The following is a 16669-nucleotide window of genomic DNA, read 5'->3' on the forward strand; positions in this document are numbered from 1 at the left end:
GATCAGCCTCTCCACCACTCGACACTCTTGCGCCCTTCCCTCCCCACACGACAACGCCACCGCATGCGACTACACCACCCCATTCCGCCACCTCGTCTCCCTCCAACTCGACAACTCCCCCAACGTCGACCTCTCCTCCATCGCCCTCGGAGCCCTCTCCACCCTTCGCTCTCTCTCCCTTCGCTACCTCATCCTCGCCCCACGCCGTCTTTTCCCTCCGCCACCTCACCAACATCTGACTCTCCCGCCTCATCATCGTCCACATCTCCATCTTCACTTTTATGATTTTTTTTTACCTTAATCCATCGAAATGAGATCTCAATCCAACGGAAAGAGTCCAGATTAACTTGGAGAGAAATTAAATCATTCTCATTCCACTCCGAAATTGAAATCAAAGAGAAACTCCCTCTAACCAAATAGCTGAAATGAAAATTATCCATTTCGATTCTCATTTTAGATCTAATATTCTTCAATCAAATACACCCAAAATAGTATATATAAAAATAAAATAAATATGAATATATTTCTTACTCCACTGAAGAAAAAAGAATAGATATCAAAATATATTATGGTTATGGGATTTCCCACATCTATAATATCTATGTTTTAATTACCCTTGAATAGTCAAATATTTTTTAAAAAATATTAACAACAAATGATAAAAAAGCATGGTATTTCTTTCACCTAAATAATAGCCCGCACATATATATTAAGTAATGACTAAATAGGAATTAAATAACTTATTCCATGGTCAAATTGCCTTATCCCTGCTTATAGCAATCTATTCCGGTATAACCTGTACCTTGCAAAGATGACACAAGTCATCCGGAAAAAGTTTACCCTGTGTAAACCACCCCCCCCCCCCCACCCCCAACCCCAACAAAATAAAAAATAAAAAACCCTTGTCCTGCTTTCATCGAAAAAAAAGCTTATCCTGCTTCCAAAGTAGGCCTGCATAAGAATGCATGCCAAACAACACAGGGAATAGCTGCTCAAACCAGACGCCCAGCACACAAATATACAAATATACTTAATTCATTGAAGATTTAGTACTATAATTTTTCCAATCCTAACCACTGCCTATGCACCCCGCAGCAGCTCACTAGCAAATTAACAAGATGAAGAACAGAAACCAGCCACCATAAAATGTCCAGAGACATTATTAAACAGTTTACTTGATGTTAAAATAACAGGGGCGTCAAGGAGTAAAACCCAACCGCCGATTGCCACGGAATTTAGGATGGAAGATGAACTGATTCGAACCATAAGGCCATGCCAGAGGCCTACAAAACCAAACAAATACCCGCAAGGTCAACATATCAAAAGTTTGAATTCCAGAACTACCAAACAAAAAATGAAAATTAACCTAACTAATTTAAGATATTATATTTTTGATAATTTTTATCCTCTTTCAATTAGGAGAGGAAGCCAACCTAATTTAGGCTAGACTTCACAAGCATTAAGAAAAAAAAGATAAGTCTACATTCTCCTATAGCTAAAAAAAGAACGCCATTCAAACATGGCAGAAAACTGGTATGTTCTCCTCTATTAACTAGAAGAAGAATCCTACTCAAAAAAGGACGACCTTACTAGCATAGGCATATCCCATAGTATTGAAGAACAGGAACAAATAAAATGAAAGCAAAATGGACTCCACTTTCTGCCTGTGATATAGACCACAATTTATGAATCATGAAAAAAATAATAACAAATAAAGGGGCTTAAAACCTGCTTTCTAAAATTCTTATTTTGTATTGTTTTATTTGAGATATTTGAGTCGAACGGACTGAAGGAATACTTTCCTTCTCCTTGATTGAATCAAATTAGTATCGGAACTTAGAATCTCTACCACATAGAGGCCTAATATATAGTCTAGACATGAGAACAATACCAGCAGATAGGAGAAAAGCTTTTGGTGCTCGAAACACATAAAAGGACAGAGCAAGAATGGCTTCTATCGTAATGGATGATGACTTGTTTTCATCAATTAGAGGAGAAATTTGTACAACTTATAGAGCAACTGAAAATATCAGTTAGGAGGTACCATGTATCTGCTGAGATTCTGCGATCTCTCAGATACAATTCTAAATAAAATATTTGATATTAAAATTAACATCTTAAAATAGCACGAACAATCATTAACACTAGATGTGCCACTATTCCAATATCATGGTACAATAATACCAACTGAGATCTATATCAGCTATTTCCATGAATTTCCAACAAATCATCTTGCATTAGATAAACCAAGCTCTTTGCACATATTGGCATTGGCCACCTATCAAGATGGTCAAGATTCAAGTTTTAAGAACCCTGACGGCATTAGCACTTCCAAGGAAAGACAGGGAAGGGATTTTTAGAAAGGATTCACAAGTGGATGAGGATATTATTCAGGGAGTCAATTTTTACATAGTATGAGAGCTTCATTATTTGCTAAGAAAGGGGGTAATACTAAACCCTCTTTGAAAAAGAGAAGAAAGAGAGGAGACAAGGGAGAAGAAAAGGAAAAAGTAACAACCAGCCAGTTGAGCTGACAACAATCACACAGGTTTCAGGCAATAAACACTAAAAAGTCTCCTATTTTACAACTTAGGACTGTCATATACCACGCCAACTCATAAAATTCTAATTTTGCTTGGGCCACCTTAACTAATCCCATGCATAATACCAGACTAAACTATCACAAAAAACAAAAAAGATTTTTGAGTATAGAACTAATTAAGCCTCATCAACGTGATAGAACACAAAGCTATAATAATTAAAAATCACAATGTGCACTTTAATCCATCCGTAAGAACAAGTGTCCATGCTAAGTTGAATGATAACAGAGGAAAATCTGCAAGATAACATGAAGAACCCGACGTCATCTATATTATTCCATCAATCCAATTTTCTGCAGCAAAAATGGGATGGTACAAGCTTCCAAATGAATCAATAAATTGGACTAAGCTCAACATGCCATCATTTTCGCATGAAACATAACAAGAACTTAATGCATGCATGTATGTGTTCGTACTAATCTCTGCTCCTCCTTATTCTTCTTCCCCTTTTTTCCCCTTTTTTTGGGGGTGCAGGACAGGGCGTTACGGCTTGGCAAATCAATAAACCATATTGCGGTTCAAAATTGACTCCCCTCACTACTTTTGTAGCATGACTCCTCAATTGCCTTTTAGCAGTAAACCAAGCAAGCAAGCATTACCATGTTAAAATTATTGGTTAACCAAGATACAATGAACCTTTAACAGTAATATACCTCTCTCTCTCCCCCTCCCCGCTCCATTAGTCCACCAAAACCCACTGCAATACCAGTGTCTCCTCCGCCCCGCCCCACCCCTCAAACGAGAGAGAGAGAGAGACGTAAACCTCATCTCCTTCCTATGCACATTATGTTCAACATGACAGAATTTCAGTTGGGAGCACCACTCATAAAGTTGAATCCAAACAAAAAGCCTAGGAGACACATTCTAACAATCACTAGCTTATAACCCCGTGCCACGCACAAGATGTGATTTTTTCTTCAAAAAATATTCTATTTTATTAATTAATTAATATCTATTTTATATATTATACGTCGGTAGAGATAAGAATTGAAACCTCAGCGAATCATGCAGCTATGCGTCATTCTTCCATTTGCTAGCACTGCCAACATACCACATGCATGGAGGATGGCACCAAACCTAAAATCATCAGGTGTAAGGGAATTCCTCTTCATGTCAATGAAGAGAGAAAGGGCCCCCTTCCCAGTACCCATTCCTCGCAAACCCTGAAATCATTGCCGTCCATGAAACAACGTTGGTCTCCGATGCCGTGAGAAACAAAGGAAGAGCTCCATGCACATCACCAAACTTCATATAAGCATCAATCATAGCATTCCATAAGACAATTGTTTGAGTCTCCATAGACTCGCATGCCTTCAATGCATCGTTATAGAAGCCAAATTTCTGAGAACTGAATTGTTAACCTCAACAGCAACATCCCATCCCCTTTGATAAATGAATGCATGGATCATACGACCAAAGCGAGGGTCTGAAAAATCAGAGCAAGCATTCATGAGGCTGCCAAATGTGGTGACATCCCCTTCCACACCCAACAATTGCATCTTCTTGAACAAACTTGTCGAGTGTTCGATCTCACCCAGCCGTGCATAGCCCATAATAAGAATATTCCACGAAATCATCTTTCTAACAGGCATTGCATCAAACAACTGATGGGCGTCACCCAACTGTCCCGAATTAACATAGCCATGGAGCAGGGAGCACCATGAGACCTCATTGCATTCTTCCATTTCCTCAAAAGCCCGTCCAACATCTGAAGGGCAGGAGAGCACTTGCCGTACATGTCGAGGAGAGAATCGGAGATCGGCAGCGAGGAGCAGAGCCCGAGTCAAAGGAGGAGGGCATGGAGCTTCCTTCTGCTGCTGAGGTCGTGCAGGTTGGTGGAGGCAATGAGGACCGCGGTGAAGGAGAAGCAGTCGGGCCGAGAAGCGCACGTTCTCATGAGAAAAGGGAGAGGGCTCGATGGGGCTGGCCCGAGTTGGAGTAGGCAGTACAAACCCATGCTGCTCGACCTCCCGCTCCTCTGCCGCCCGTACATCGGGCTCTCTACTCTCCTCCGATCCATCCTCTCTCCGCGATGTTTGAGAAAGCAAATACTACACACTCCGCGAGCTTCTGCCCACCGAGGACGACGTGCGATGACGACGGAGAGGCCAAGAACCCCTCGAAGCCTGTCATCCCTTCTCATCCAGACGACGCGCGACGATGACGAAGAGGCGAATGCCTCCGCGAGTGCTACGAGCCGCCGAGGACGACACGCCACAATGATGGAGAGGCCGAGAACCCCTCGAAGCCTGCCGTCCTTTCTCATCCACTGCCGCATCCTCTTCAACAACCAAGAGGAGACCATTGGACGACGCCCGCTTCAACCCTCGAAGCCTGTCGTCCCTTCTCATCCGAACGACGTGCAACGATGACGGAGAGGCAGAGGCCTCTGCGAGCGCTGCGAGCCGCCAAGGACGACGCCCGACGACACTTCCTCCGCCTGCCGAGGATGACGCGTGACGACGACACAAAGGTCGAGAACCCCTCGAAGCCTGTCGTCCCTTCTCATCCGCTGCCGCATTCGCTTCAGCAGCCAAGAGGCGGAGGCGCCAGACAACGCCCGCTTTAGCAACCAAGAGGCGATGGCCCCAGTACCTTTCGATCCACTTCCACGCTTACGACGGCGGAGAGGGAGAGACTGCCGACGGAGACGCGCGACGGCCGACACGTCAAGTACTTCTATTCCACGAGCGCCCTTCTTTTATGTGGCCAACGGAGGCCGTTCTGCGAGCACCCTTTCTTTTACATGGCGGATGGAAGCCTAGTGTTGGTGCCACATGGCGGACGGAGGCACTGCATTTACAGTACCTCCATTTTAATATATATATATATATATAATTAAATAACTTATCTTTTGATTCCAAGTCCATTTTGCTCTGTTCAACATTTTTTTTCTTTTATGTATGCTTGGTATATAAATCGACAAACATTAAGAAATGAACCTACAACTAGTACTAACAAACTCCTTCACTAAACCTACCGGAACAATTCTGTAGCCTAAATTAAATGTACCTTGGCCTAAGTTAATGTTATTTAGTTAAAATCTTTACATCAGTTAATGTGAGGCACAAGTCCTACCATTTCTGAGACCATGATATGTCCTTGTACGAAATTGTAAATCAAAAGCCCTTCCAGTAAAGTAGGCAGCAAGCTCATGTCCGCCACCCTATTCAGCAAAAGTTAGCCCACTACTCAAATAACATAAAGAGAAATAATAAAAACTTAGAAACACAAAAAGACAACCCACTCCCTCGAATATATATATATATATATATATATATATATATTCCTAAACCTTTTGTCATCACTATAAATCCTGAAAGCCATATCCATCCAGCATGTGTTCATCAGGGAGATTATCTCTTTCTTGGCCTAAAGGCAAGTGAAGATCATTGACAAAGAAAAATATAGAGAGCAACGGTTGAGAGAATTTTCATACTTTGTAACAGATCTTTTTTTATCATTAAGAATGAGTAACCTTAGTGGCGAGTTTCCAAAGGAAAAACAAACAAAAGCACAAGAAAGTACACAGGTTCCCAACTTCAACAAAAAAGGAAAAGAAGATTAAGCTAGTAACAACACTAGCTACGCAGCTTAACCAACATACCTATTTATATAACAGAAGCATCAAATATTTTTCAATGTGTAGGTAGCTTCTGGACTTCATGGCATGTTTTAAATGAACATCGTAAGCTCCGGCCTGCTAAATATATTGTTCTCCACATCTTCTACCAGTGGATAAGCAGCCACAAGTGCATCTTGGGATCCAATATACAGGGAGTTGTAGATCTTCCAATACACTTCCCGAACTTTCCTTGCCGGATGGAATAAACCCTGAAGACAGTAATTCAGAATGACAGCTGCACCTAATGCAACCCTCATCCCTTCAATGGCTTCCATCACAGCATTTATAACATGGGGAGAGGTCTCAAATATGTTCGGCCACACATAATTGAGCAAATGAACTAGTGCATCCTCACAACCCAACCCGGCAACTCCCAGAGCCATGTGCTTAACAGCTGAAGCAGCAGTCTGCCTGTGAACAAGATCCCTGTCCATCAAAGCATCCTCAAGCAAAGGTGTAACAGCATATATGTAATCCTTGCCCATTTCTCCTATATACTCAAATAGGAAAGAGAGAGACTTTAAAACCCCATTCTGAACATTCAGCTCGGGCACACGGTACTCATTCATAAGGGCAGGCAAAACTGTAAATGGAGAGCAAGTTTCTGCAACTATGGCAATAGCAACGGTAGTACACACACGATTCTGACGCTCTTGTACCTTCAGGTTGTTCAGAAGGGTTGCCAAGACATCCTGTGGCCCGATAGCTTTTGCAATATATCCAAAAGTGTTCACAGTCGCTCTCCTAATACCCTTCTTGTGTGCCTTCAACATTTCAAGAAGCTCAAAACAGATCCTCATCCACTCTCTGGCAGGGACAAACTCGGCACCACGATCAGCAATCCTACCAACAAGGTCGATACAGTTCTCCTGGACCTTCTCATGTCTGTTCTTTAAGATGGGGGTCAGTCTGGGAAGCAGATCCTTGATAGGCGGTGTCATTTTAGTCATACCAATAACATTAACTATGGCTTTCAATGCTCCTAAAATAGATCCTAAGACCTCAGGGTACTCCTCGCCCAGGTACTCATACAGAACCACACCAAGATGACCCATCAGTTGCTCTTCATGGCACTGCTTCATGACAATCGCAATCCGTGATATAAGATCAGCTGCTTGCTGCCTGACTTTCGCACTCTTGTTGTTCAGACGCCATTTTATAGTACCACAGATCTGTGGAAGATAAGGTTTAACCCTCTGCCCAAGGGCATTCACTACAGCACCAAATCCATTAAGCATAACATTTGCATCATCACTGGTCTGTTCTTGGAAGGCATACAAAATCCCGTCAATAAGAAGCTCTTCCAACCGAGCATCAATATCCGAAGCCCCCAAGTTGGCAACGACCTTTTCAATTGTCTCCATCACCATACGCCTGTAAGGCTCACTCTCATCTTTAAGATCCTCCACAACTCTTCCTACGATATCTGCAACTCCCACCTTGTTTGCTATCTCCACAGTTGTTTCCACAAGCTGCCTGTAATTCCGGCGATCCAGAGCCATCCTCCTGACCCAGAAGTTTCTGAAGAACTCAGGAAGAATGTCATTCCGGATGTAATCTGCCTCCACACCCTCTGTACTCACACACTGCTTGACAACTTTTATCACAATCTTCTTCATTTCCTCATCTGGTGACTGGAACTCACGGATCAGTATAATCATCACTTCCTTTGTGTAATAACTTGCATATACCGCATCCATGAGAGGAATGATGAAACCAATTGCCTTTAAGAAAGCAGCAAGAACCTTGCCACGATGAGATCTAATACCCTTCCAAAGAGGCTTCAACACCGAATCGAAGCTCTCTATACCATAAGGTGCAGCTGCTTCAGCAAGCGCAGCAAGAGACAGGGCAGTAATAGTTCTCACCTTCTGATTCTCATCACTGAGACCATGCTCTATAATTTCCACAAGGGACCTTAGGTGCGGAAGAACAGCACATCCCATAAGAATTGCAATCTGCTGCACAATCTTGATACCTGTGTGCCGTGCTTGCCAGGACTTCTTACTCTGACAAACAGCTTTAAGAAATGGCAAGAGAGCAGGAATACCAAGAGCAGAAGCGACCACACTGAAAGCTCTTGCCGTTGTATTTCTCACATACTCATCAATATTATCAATATCCGGCCTCATTGCCGCAATCATAGTGGCAAGACCAGCGGCTTTACTAAGGTTGGAAATAATCTCTCTCCCTTCCACACGAGCATAATAGTCCTCATCAATCAAAAGAGGCTCTATAACAACGAGAATTTTGTGAACAAAAGGCCGAACCAGCTCATCCAGTTTATATAGCACCCTGTCGATAACTTTGACCAGAAGGTGGCGCTCTTGATCTTCAAGGGTTGGTTGCATGAGCAAAGGCAAGATCTTGTTGAAGAGTGGGCCAGCCCCAAACTCCCGGGACTTGTCTGTGAGCTGCCGCAGTGCTGTTTTCCTCTGTGGCGGCGTCCCATTCTTCACCTTGAGCAGTAGCTTCATGATCTTCCTCTCCTTCTGCTCCTCTGGAGAGAGCTGCTCCTCTTCCTCTTCATTTAACAGAGCCCCAAAGTACTGGTAATCCTCAGGCTTCATGAAAGGCAACCCACCAGGAGCCTCTTTTGGAACATCAAACTGCTGCCCACGATTCTCTTCAGGGATCGCATAAAGAGGAGTGCCCAAAGGAGTTGGAGTAGCCAATAACTTCCTCGCAGGAGTCCTTATTGGCACATAAGATGCAGGTGGGTCGAGAATCTTGTACCCTTCTTGTGGGAACATCGCATCGAGCTCTTCATCCGTCAACGGGCGGTTCCTCTCTTCAATATCCCTCTCCCACCTCAGCAGATTATACTGCTCTGGAGTGATGGCGCCGCGGAGATTGATGGCCCCAGGGGTTGGGGTCGCGAGATCAACCCCACCAACTGGAGTAACCCCGGGAGTGAATGCAGCTGCTGGGGTTGCTGCACCAGGCAACGGTGTGGCACTGCCCATGCTCGCTGGGGTCTCATCCCACCTCGACCTCTGGCGCTTGGGCGTAGGGGTGGCAAGGCCTGCGAGCTTGGGAGTTGCATCCCATGTCATGCCGGTTGGGGTTGCACCAGGGGTGACTGCACCAGCAGCAGGCGTAGCATCAGCATCAGCCAAGCGTCCAGGAGTCGGCGTCTCATCCCATCTGTTCCTCCTCACCGAAGGAGTGGCGTCGGCAACTCTCCCAGGGGTTGGAGTCGCATCCCACCGCCCGATCCCAGGAGTGGAATCAGGAGCATCCCAATCCGACGTAGTCTTCGCTTTCTTCGCTGCAGCGTCGGGTTCCTGTGACTGGTCCCACCTGTTTCTCCTCTTCTGGGCCGGGGGAGCCGGCTCTGCTGCTGCCTTATTTTTCTCCTCCTCCTTCTTCTTGGCGATCTCCTTCAGCATCTCCTCCTTCTGCCTCTGGAGCGCCTGTTCTCTCATCACATCAGCATAGGTCCTGACCGAGGGATCCGGCGTGACCTCCCCGGTGGAGAAAGGATCGTTCCTCTCAGGCGATATGATTCTCTGGAGCCGCCGGCGCCGGTAGTCGTCCTCCCGGTCGATGATCCGCTGGGGTTTCTTGAAGCCGGGGTCGTCCTCTGCCTCGGCGCCCCTGGGTATTTCTTTGAGGGACTTGGGGCCGGTGTAAGAGGCCATCCGGCGGGCGAGGTCGCGGCCGTCGGCGTCCTGGTCCTCGTCCTCCTCGGTGACCGGAATGGAGCGCTCGTAGCCCTCGAAGCGGTTGTCGCCGCCGTAGAGGTCCGCATCGAAGGTTACGGAGGTAAGTGGCGCCACCTCCTCCATCTTCCGCCGCTCCTCCTGGGCCCGGGCGATCTCCGCGTCCAAGGAGTCCATTCCTCTCGCAGGTTCGAAACCCTAACCTAAAACCTAGAAATCCGATCAAAAATAGAAATCCGACCAAAAACACTAGTAGAAGCCTAGAAAGAAGAAACGGAAAGAGAACGAATTAAAACCTAGAGAGATCGGTGGAGAGAGAAAAAGATTGGGGTTTCAGATGATGAGGAAGAGAGAAGGACATACCTTTTTCCCTACGGTAGGGTATTACAGAGCGCTCTCTTATTCGCCCGAAGACGAGACGGGGCCCGAAACGACTAGGGAGCGATAAGGCCAGGCAGGGCGTTTTTATGGATTCCGCTCTCAGAACCGTCCGATGCCTGCCACCGACCAGCGAAGCAGTAATTAAGCGATGATGAGTAGTTAGCATTTGCAGTCAAAGATTACATAGCATCCACCAGGGAAAAAATTTTAAAAAAAATAGCAAAAAAAAAAAATAGCAAGATAAAGAAAGTACGAACCGGCTTCGACTGGACGGCCGCGGCATCTCTCTCCCCTCTCGGACCTCTGCCCCTCCGTTTTGGAGACGGCATGAGCAAGCTAGGAGGTGAGAAATTATTAGATGGACCGGTCTACCGTGGATCAATGATAAAATCATAAATCTCTAATTTTATTTTTGATTTAAAAACAATTTTTTAAATAATTTTTATATAAAAATAATTATTCATCTAAAATATAAGTTAAAAATAACTATTTATTTTTAATTAAAATTATTTTTATATATTTATATTTTTTAAAATACTATAGTATTGCATTATTATGGTACCGTATTTTTTATAATAAAATAATATTAAATTATAATAATATAATATTTTTTTATAATATATATTGTTATTTTATTGTATTATATTAATATGATATTTTTTTACAATAAGATAATATTATATTATATTAGTATAGTATTCTTTTATAATAATACAGTATTGTTTTGTTATATTATATTAATGTAATATTTTTTTATAATAAAATAATATTATATTATCATAATGTAGTATTTTTTATTATAATATTATTTTACAATAATACAGTTGTTTTATAATAATGTAGTATTATTTTATAATAATATAGTATTATTTTTTATTATAATATTATATTATTTTATAATAATATAATATTATTTTATAATTATAACGTATTGCTTTATGAATGCAAGGGTAGTTGGGTCATCTTATCTCATTTGGATAATTATTTTTAAATTATATTTTAAATAAATTTTTTTTATTTAAAAATTAAATAAATAGCTTCAAATGGATAGTTATTTTTAAATTTAAATTTAATTAAATATTTTTTATTAATTTTTTTAATTTTTTAATTTTATTTTTTAAATATAATTTTATATGAAATTTATGATGGATGTGCTCTTGATGTATGGAAATTGACAGATCAAACCCATTCTAATCAAACCTGAATGACTTTTGCAGATGATTGTCAGTCGATCAGATCACATCCTGCAGCCGAAGGCAAGAGTCAAGAGTTCATTTTCTTTGAATTGTGATGGCACTTAGGAATGATTTTGCAGTTATCAACCATACCGGATTTGAGAGCCGGCTCATTTCCTATCAGATCTATCTAGTCCAAAGGCTAAAACCAAATCCAGAATTATGTGATGTGATAAAATCTCTATAAAAATATATTTATTAGAGTAATTTTTTGTCCACCTTGTAACAAAAAAAAAAAAAAGCATCATTTGATCGAATCGTGTCCCATAGCATAATTGATAAGAAGATAAATATTTAATGCAGCTTAATTTTTTTCTTCAATTTTTTTAATTAAAATATTATTTTTTTATTCTATTTTGCTTCTACAATATCCAGTTGCATCTTATAAATAATTATTGAGATATCATAAAACCTAATAGGATATCTTGTTGTATCTTATAAATAATTATTGAAATATCATAAAAATTAATAGATTATTACGACATTCTATTGCATTCTATAAATAATTATTGAAATGTTATAAAAACTAACAGGACATTATTATGACATCCTGTTGCATCTTATGATGTCATGTTGTATCTTATACATAATTATCGGAATGTTATAAAAAAATAACAGGATGTCATAATAATATTATAACATCTTGTTGCATCCTATGACATCCTATTGTATCTTATAAATAATTATTGATATATCATAAAAACTAACAGGACATAATAATTATTGGGATAAACCGACCGACCCTCATAAACCGACTGATCTCCAACGCAGACCGACCGACATCCGACTCTGGCCCCACAAATAGACATGACCATAAAAGCGACTACCAATCGAACATCGATCAAGCAGACCGATACTATTCTCAACCAACCAACCGAACATACCTCACCGACTCAAGATCGGCAAGCGACCGATGTTCAGACACTACAAACAGCAGACTACTTCGACCGTCGGTATTTCAGAGTTCTCAACCGACGGTCAACCCCCGATACATAGTCGATCGACTCATTCAACGTATCATAACTGTCATTGATGGTTATCCCTCAAATATCGCAGCGTAATCCGTGAGAATTAATAACTCACCACGAAATTATAGCCCAATGATTCTACGCCATAAAATACGGGACCATATCCGACGGTTATAACTATCTTTTCTATAAAAAGGGGTAAGACAACAGCATCAGAGGACCACTTTTTAGCTGAGCTCTGCGACCTTTCTCATTCAAAAATACTGCTGCCCAGTCTCCCTCTCTGACTTAAGCATCGGAGGGTCCCTGTCGGAGACAATTCCAATTAGTGTGGACGTTATTTTGCAGGTTCTTGTTTCTGACGACAGGCGATGAGGAAGTTGGCCGCAATAGATTGACGTGCCAGGTAGGGGAGAAGACAACTCGCAATGACAAAAATCAAAGCTCAATGATCAACGGCAACTAGATCGGTGAGGCACTCTTCCTGTCGGGAAGAGGCTCCTCCCCTGCCTCCGCTAGCAAAGCCCGGTTCTCCACGATCCGTGGTCATCACGGACGCCCAGATTGCTGCAATCGTGCAGCAAATGAACGTTCTTACGGAGACGGTCAGAAGCCTCGAGCAACAGCAGACCCAGCCACCACAACCACCGGCAGAGCAATCGATGGCGCATTCGGTGCCATCCAGGCACAGCCGCCATCATCCACGGCAGTCTCCTTCACTAGAGTGGCCGTCTCGGCTCTCTCATCGGGACGAGCAGCAGCACTCATGGTACTCTCGATGCGCCACCCACCATTCACGATGCCCCTCTCCTTCTCAGTTGGATCGAGTAAGGAAGGAAAAATGACCGCGAACACCATCTACTTCTCCCTCTAACTCATCAGGAGGTTCAACCCCTAGAGTTTTCCACCACCAGCAGCTCGAAGACTACGAACATAAGTTCAAAAAAATTGACCATCGACTTGCCCAACTACAGATAGACGGTCAGAAATCTTCAAATGATTTTGATTTCTGTACCGCCCAACCTCTCTCTCGACATGTCTTGGACGAACTGTTCCTGACTCGATTCAAGATGCCGCACGTGGAATCCTATGACGGTTTCACCGACCCAGTTGATCACCTTGAGAGCTACATGGCTCTCATAACAATCTAAGGGGCAACCGACACCCTTCTATGCATCGGCTTTCCGGCCACACTTCGAAAAGCTACTCGAGCCGGGTACTTCGGGCTTCGGTCGAAAAGCATCCACTCTTTCGGACAGCTGAAATATTCCTTCGTGGCCCACTTCAGCATCAGTCGGAGGCCGTCACGAACCTCAGATAGTCTTTTCTCGATCAAACAAGGAAAGACTGAAACACTCCAAGATTTTATGGTCCGATGCAATGCGGCCACGTTCGAGATCAAGGACCCAATGAAGATATGGGCATATCGACTATGAAAAGAGCTCTGAAAGGGTCTCGATTCACGTATTCACTGGACAAGACTCTTCCTCAAATGTATGCTAAACTCTTGGAGCGCATGTATAAGTACATGCATGCGGATGAAGAAGCCTCTAACCAGTGCCAAATCGAAAGCAAAGGTCAGAAGAAAAAGCAGAAGAAGAGTGGGGCTCCGACCGAATCAAGTAGACCCCCGACTAATAAGCGAGCCTCATCCCAACGATGGAGTCCAAGGCCGACGTATAACAAATATGATTCCTATACCCTTCTTTTTGCTCCACGTGCACAGATCTTCATGGAGATCGAAGGGGCAGAATATCTACGGCACCCTCCACCGATGAAAATGAAGAACCACGATCGAAGAAAGTATTGCCAGTTTCACCGTGACTATGGCTACGACACCGAACAATACATCCAGCTCAGGGATGAAATAGAGACCCTGATACGATAAGGCTACCTCGAAAAATATCGGAGGGATCCGCTGACTCAACCTTCAGTCGACTGAGGAAGCTATAAATAATCAGCCAACTGTAGGAGTCATCTATATGATCTCTGGATGACTGAACTGAGGGATAACTCCCAAAGAAGAGTCGACGAAATGACAACAACTCAATGTAATAACTTTTTCAGAGGAGGATGTTCGGAGAATTCAAACTCTTTACGACGATATTGTTGTTGTTTCGATAATTAGCTAATAAAAGCATGACGAATGTTTTATTCTACTCAACTTCCTTTCGAATGCAACTACTCAGAGAATCAACTGCTTTAATGTCGACTATATTTCGGTCCTCTTGCAAAAACCAACGTCCAACTGTGATTTTAAAGCGACATCAAGTATGCAGGCTTTCACTGTAAAAGTCAGAGGATCGACTATCTCGACACCGAATATACTTCGACTTTCACCGTAAAAGTCAGAGGATCGACTATCTCGAAACCGACTACATTTCAGTTCCCTTGCAGAACAGACTTATCGACTACAACTGGAGACCAGCGCTAGCGATGCAGACTTTCTTCACAAAAATCGTGCTGCCCTCATAGTCAGCTCTCCATTGAAGCAGCTGGCTAAAATTTGCCGACTTAGTATCAACTAAGAAAGGCAAAATGCCAAGACGGCCAAGGTCGGATTGGAATTATACCGACATGGCCACGACCAATCGAGAGATATTCGGTTTGCCACCGATTATCAAACAATACAACGTATAAACCTGATCAAGCTTCGGGTAATGGATATTCGACTTACCATCGTTATCCTAACTAAATACGTTGGAAACTACGTGACTAACAGATTCTACAAAGTCTGCGAAATGGTCGGATCTACGATCTACATTCAGAGATTATTCTACAAACAGACATTGCAGACTCGACGATACAGAGGAGCATTTCAGAACATAAGTACTTCTTTCATTATCAAAAAAAGAGAGATTACAAAATTGGACCGAAGTCCGATTACATCTTTCTTTACAAAAAGAGAAATCAAAGAAAACGCCAACTAATCTTCATCGCCGCCCTTCACTCCACTGAAGAATCGACAGGTCCATCTTGAATCGGCTTCTTCAATAAACTCCACCTTCCAGCTCGGGAGATGATACGACTCGAGTTGAGCTGTGAAGATGATTGATCGATCACATTGCTCGGCCAACCACATCAACAGCTTAACCCACTCGTATGGGAATAGAGAGGGTCTCATCCGATCGACGACCACACCCTCCTCGTACAAAGCTAAAGGAGGGCTTCAATTTTTCATCCACCGTCAAAGATGACCGTGCAGCTGAGATGGGGATGCGGGATATATGATAATGGATCGTTGGCCCCACCATCGACACCAAGAGTGAAAAGCTGACGACAGTCCGAAGCGCAATGCCGCTTCCAAAACCGAACAACAATCGGATCCGAGAATGAGAGAACTTTCGGGCCCGATAGGAAGTCGTTGTCGGAATCTCCGACCAACCACCCCTTGCAGGAATCTCACCTATTGGAAGAACTATCAAAAATCCAAAGAAACTCAAAGAGAAAATGACAATGAATGTTTTCGCATGAAAGCACCTATCTGGCAGAGCTCTCCCATCAGAAGAGACAAAATGAGGGATGGATACCTGACTGACAACAGTCCTTTATATAGAAAAATGCCCAACGGCCCAGATAAAAGTAGCCAGATCGAGACCACGCCAGATGATGACACGTGGTAGCATCTGGACCCGTCATCGATCCGATGGTTTGATGCACCTGCATCAAATTAAACCACGTTACCTCCATCCACATGTACAGCTCTGACTCAATAACATCCCGACATGCGGTGAAAATCTACATGCCAGAATCAAATTGCACGACGCGGTTCGCCTTTCCGATATAATGCCTGGCGCCGGCTCACCTTCCCAAACAATGCTGACACCAAATCTTCCTGCTGATGCGACAGCTCAAAGACGACAAAGTAGTTGATCGACCGTACTCCAAAGAATGTGGTGGCAGAGTCGAGATTCGACATGACAGACAATAACTCCATTCATCCAAGGCAATTGATCACGTGGCGATGCATGCGGTGACTCACCATTGGACTTAAAAATGGGGGGACAACTGTTGGGATAAACCGACCGACCCCCATAAACTGATTGATTTCCAGCGCAGACCGACCGACACCCGACTCTGACCCTACAAACAGATATGACCCTGAAAGCAACTACCGACCGAACATCAATCAAGCAGGCCGACACTACTCTCAAGCGACCAACCGAACACACCTCACCGACTCAAGATCGGCAAG

The 16669-nt window shown here is 43.2% G+C and overlaps 1 protein-coding gene and 1 pseudogene across 4 annotated transcripts; both read right to left on the minus strand.

Annotated features, from left to right (window-relative positions):
* Positions 1-1017: 1017 nt before the first annotated feature.
* LOC140850770 (uncharacterized) lies at positions 1018-10387 on the minus strand. Of its 4 annotated transcripts, XR_012142935.1 has the most exons (3): positions 5679-10247; positions 3595-5393; positions 1018-1283 (listed from the first exon to the last, which is right to left on the minus strand). XR_012142935.1 is itself a non-coding variant. In XM_073261229.1 (2 exons), exon 2 carries the CDS (start codon positions 10065-10067, stop codon positions 6276-6278), a length of 3792 nt encoding a protein of 1263 aa, XP_073117330.1. In that variant the 5' UTR covers positions 10068-10093; positions 10254-10387; the 3' UTR covers positions 6031-6275. The 4 variants fall into 4 exon arrangements, 3 of the variants coding, with proteins under 3 accessions (XP_073117330.1, XP_073117331.1, XP_073117332.1); XM_073261229.1 differs by lacking the exons at positions 1018-1283; positions 3595-5393 and adding an exon at positions 10254-10387 and having other exon boundaries at positions 6031-10093; XM_073261230.1 differs by lacking the exons at positions 1018-1283; positions 3595-5393 and adding an exon at positions 10254-10387 and having other exon boundaries at positions 6031-10100.
* LOC140859146 (pentatricopeptide repeat-containing protein At2g36980, mitochondrial-like) lies at positions 1716-4905 on the minus strand (annotated as a pseudogene).
* Positions 10388-16669: the final 6282 nt, after the last annotated feature.

Source organism: Elaeis guineensis, chromosome 7, assembly GCF_000442705.2.
Source record: "Elaeis guineensis isolate ETL-2024a chromosome 7, EG11, whole genome shotgun sequence".
NCBI classification, from domain to species: domain Eukaryota; kingdom Viridiplantae; phylum Streptophyta; class Magnoliopsida; order Arecales; family Arecaceae; genus Elaeis; species Elaeis guineensis.

What these genes read in the sequence shown, in the direction of transcription:
- LOC140850770 (XM_073261229.1), bottom strand. Translation starts at nt 10,067, where the DNA reads ATGGACTCCTTGGACGCGGAGATCGCCCGGGCCCAGGAGGAGCGGCGG.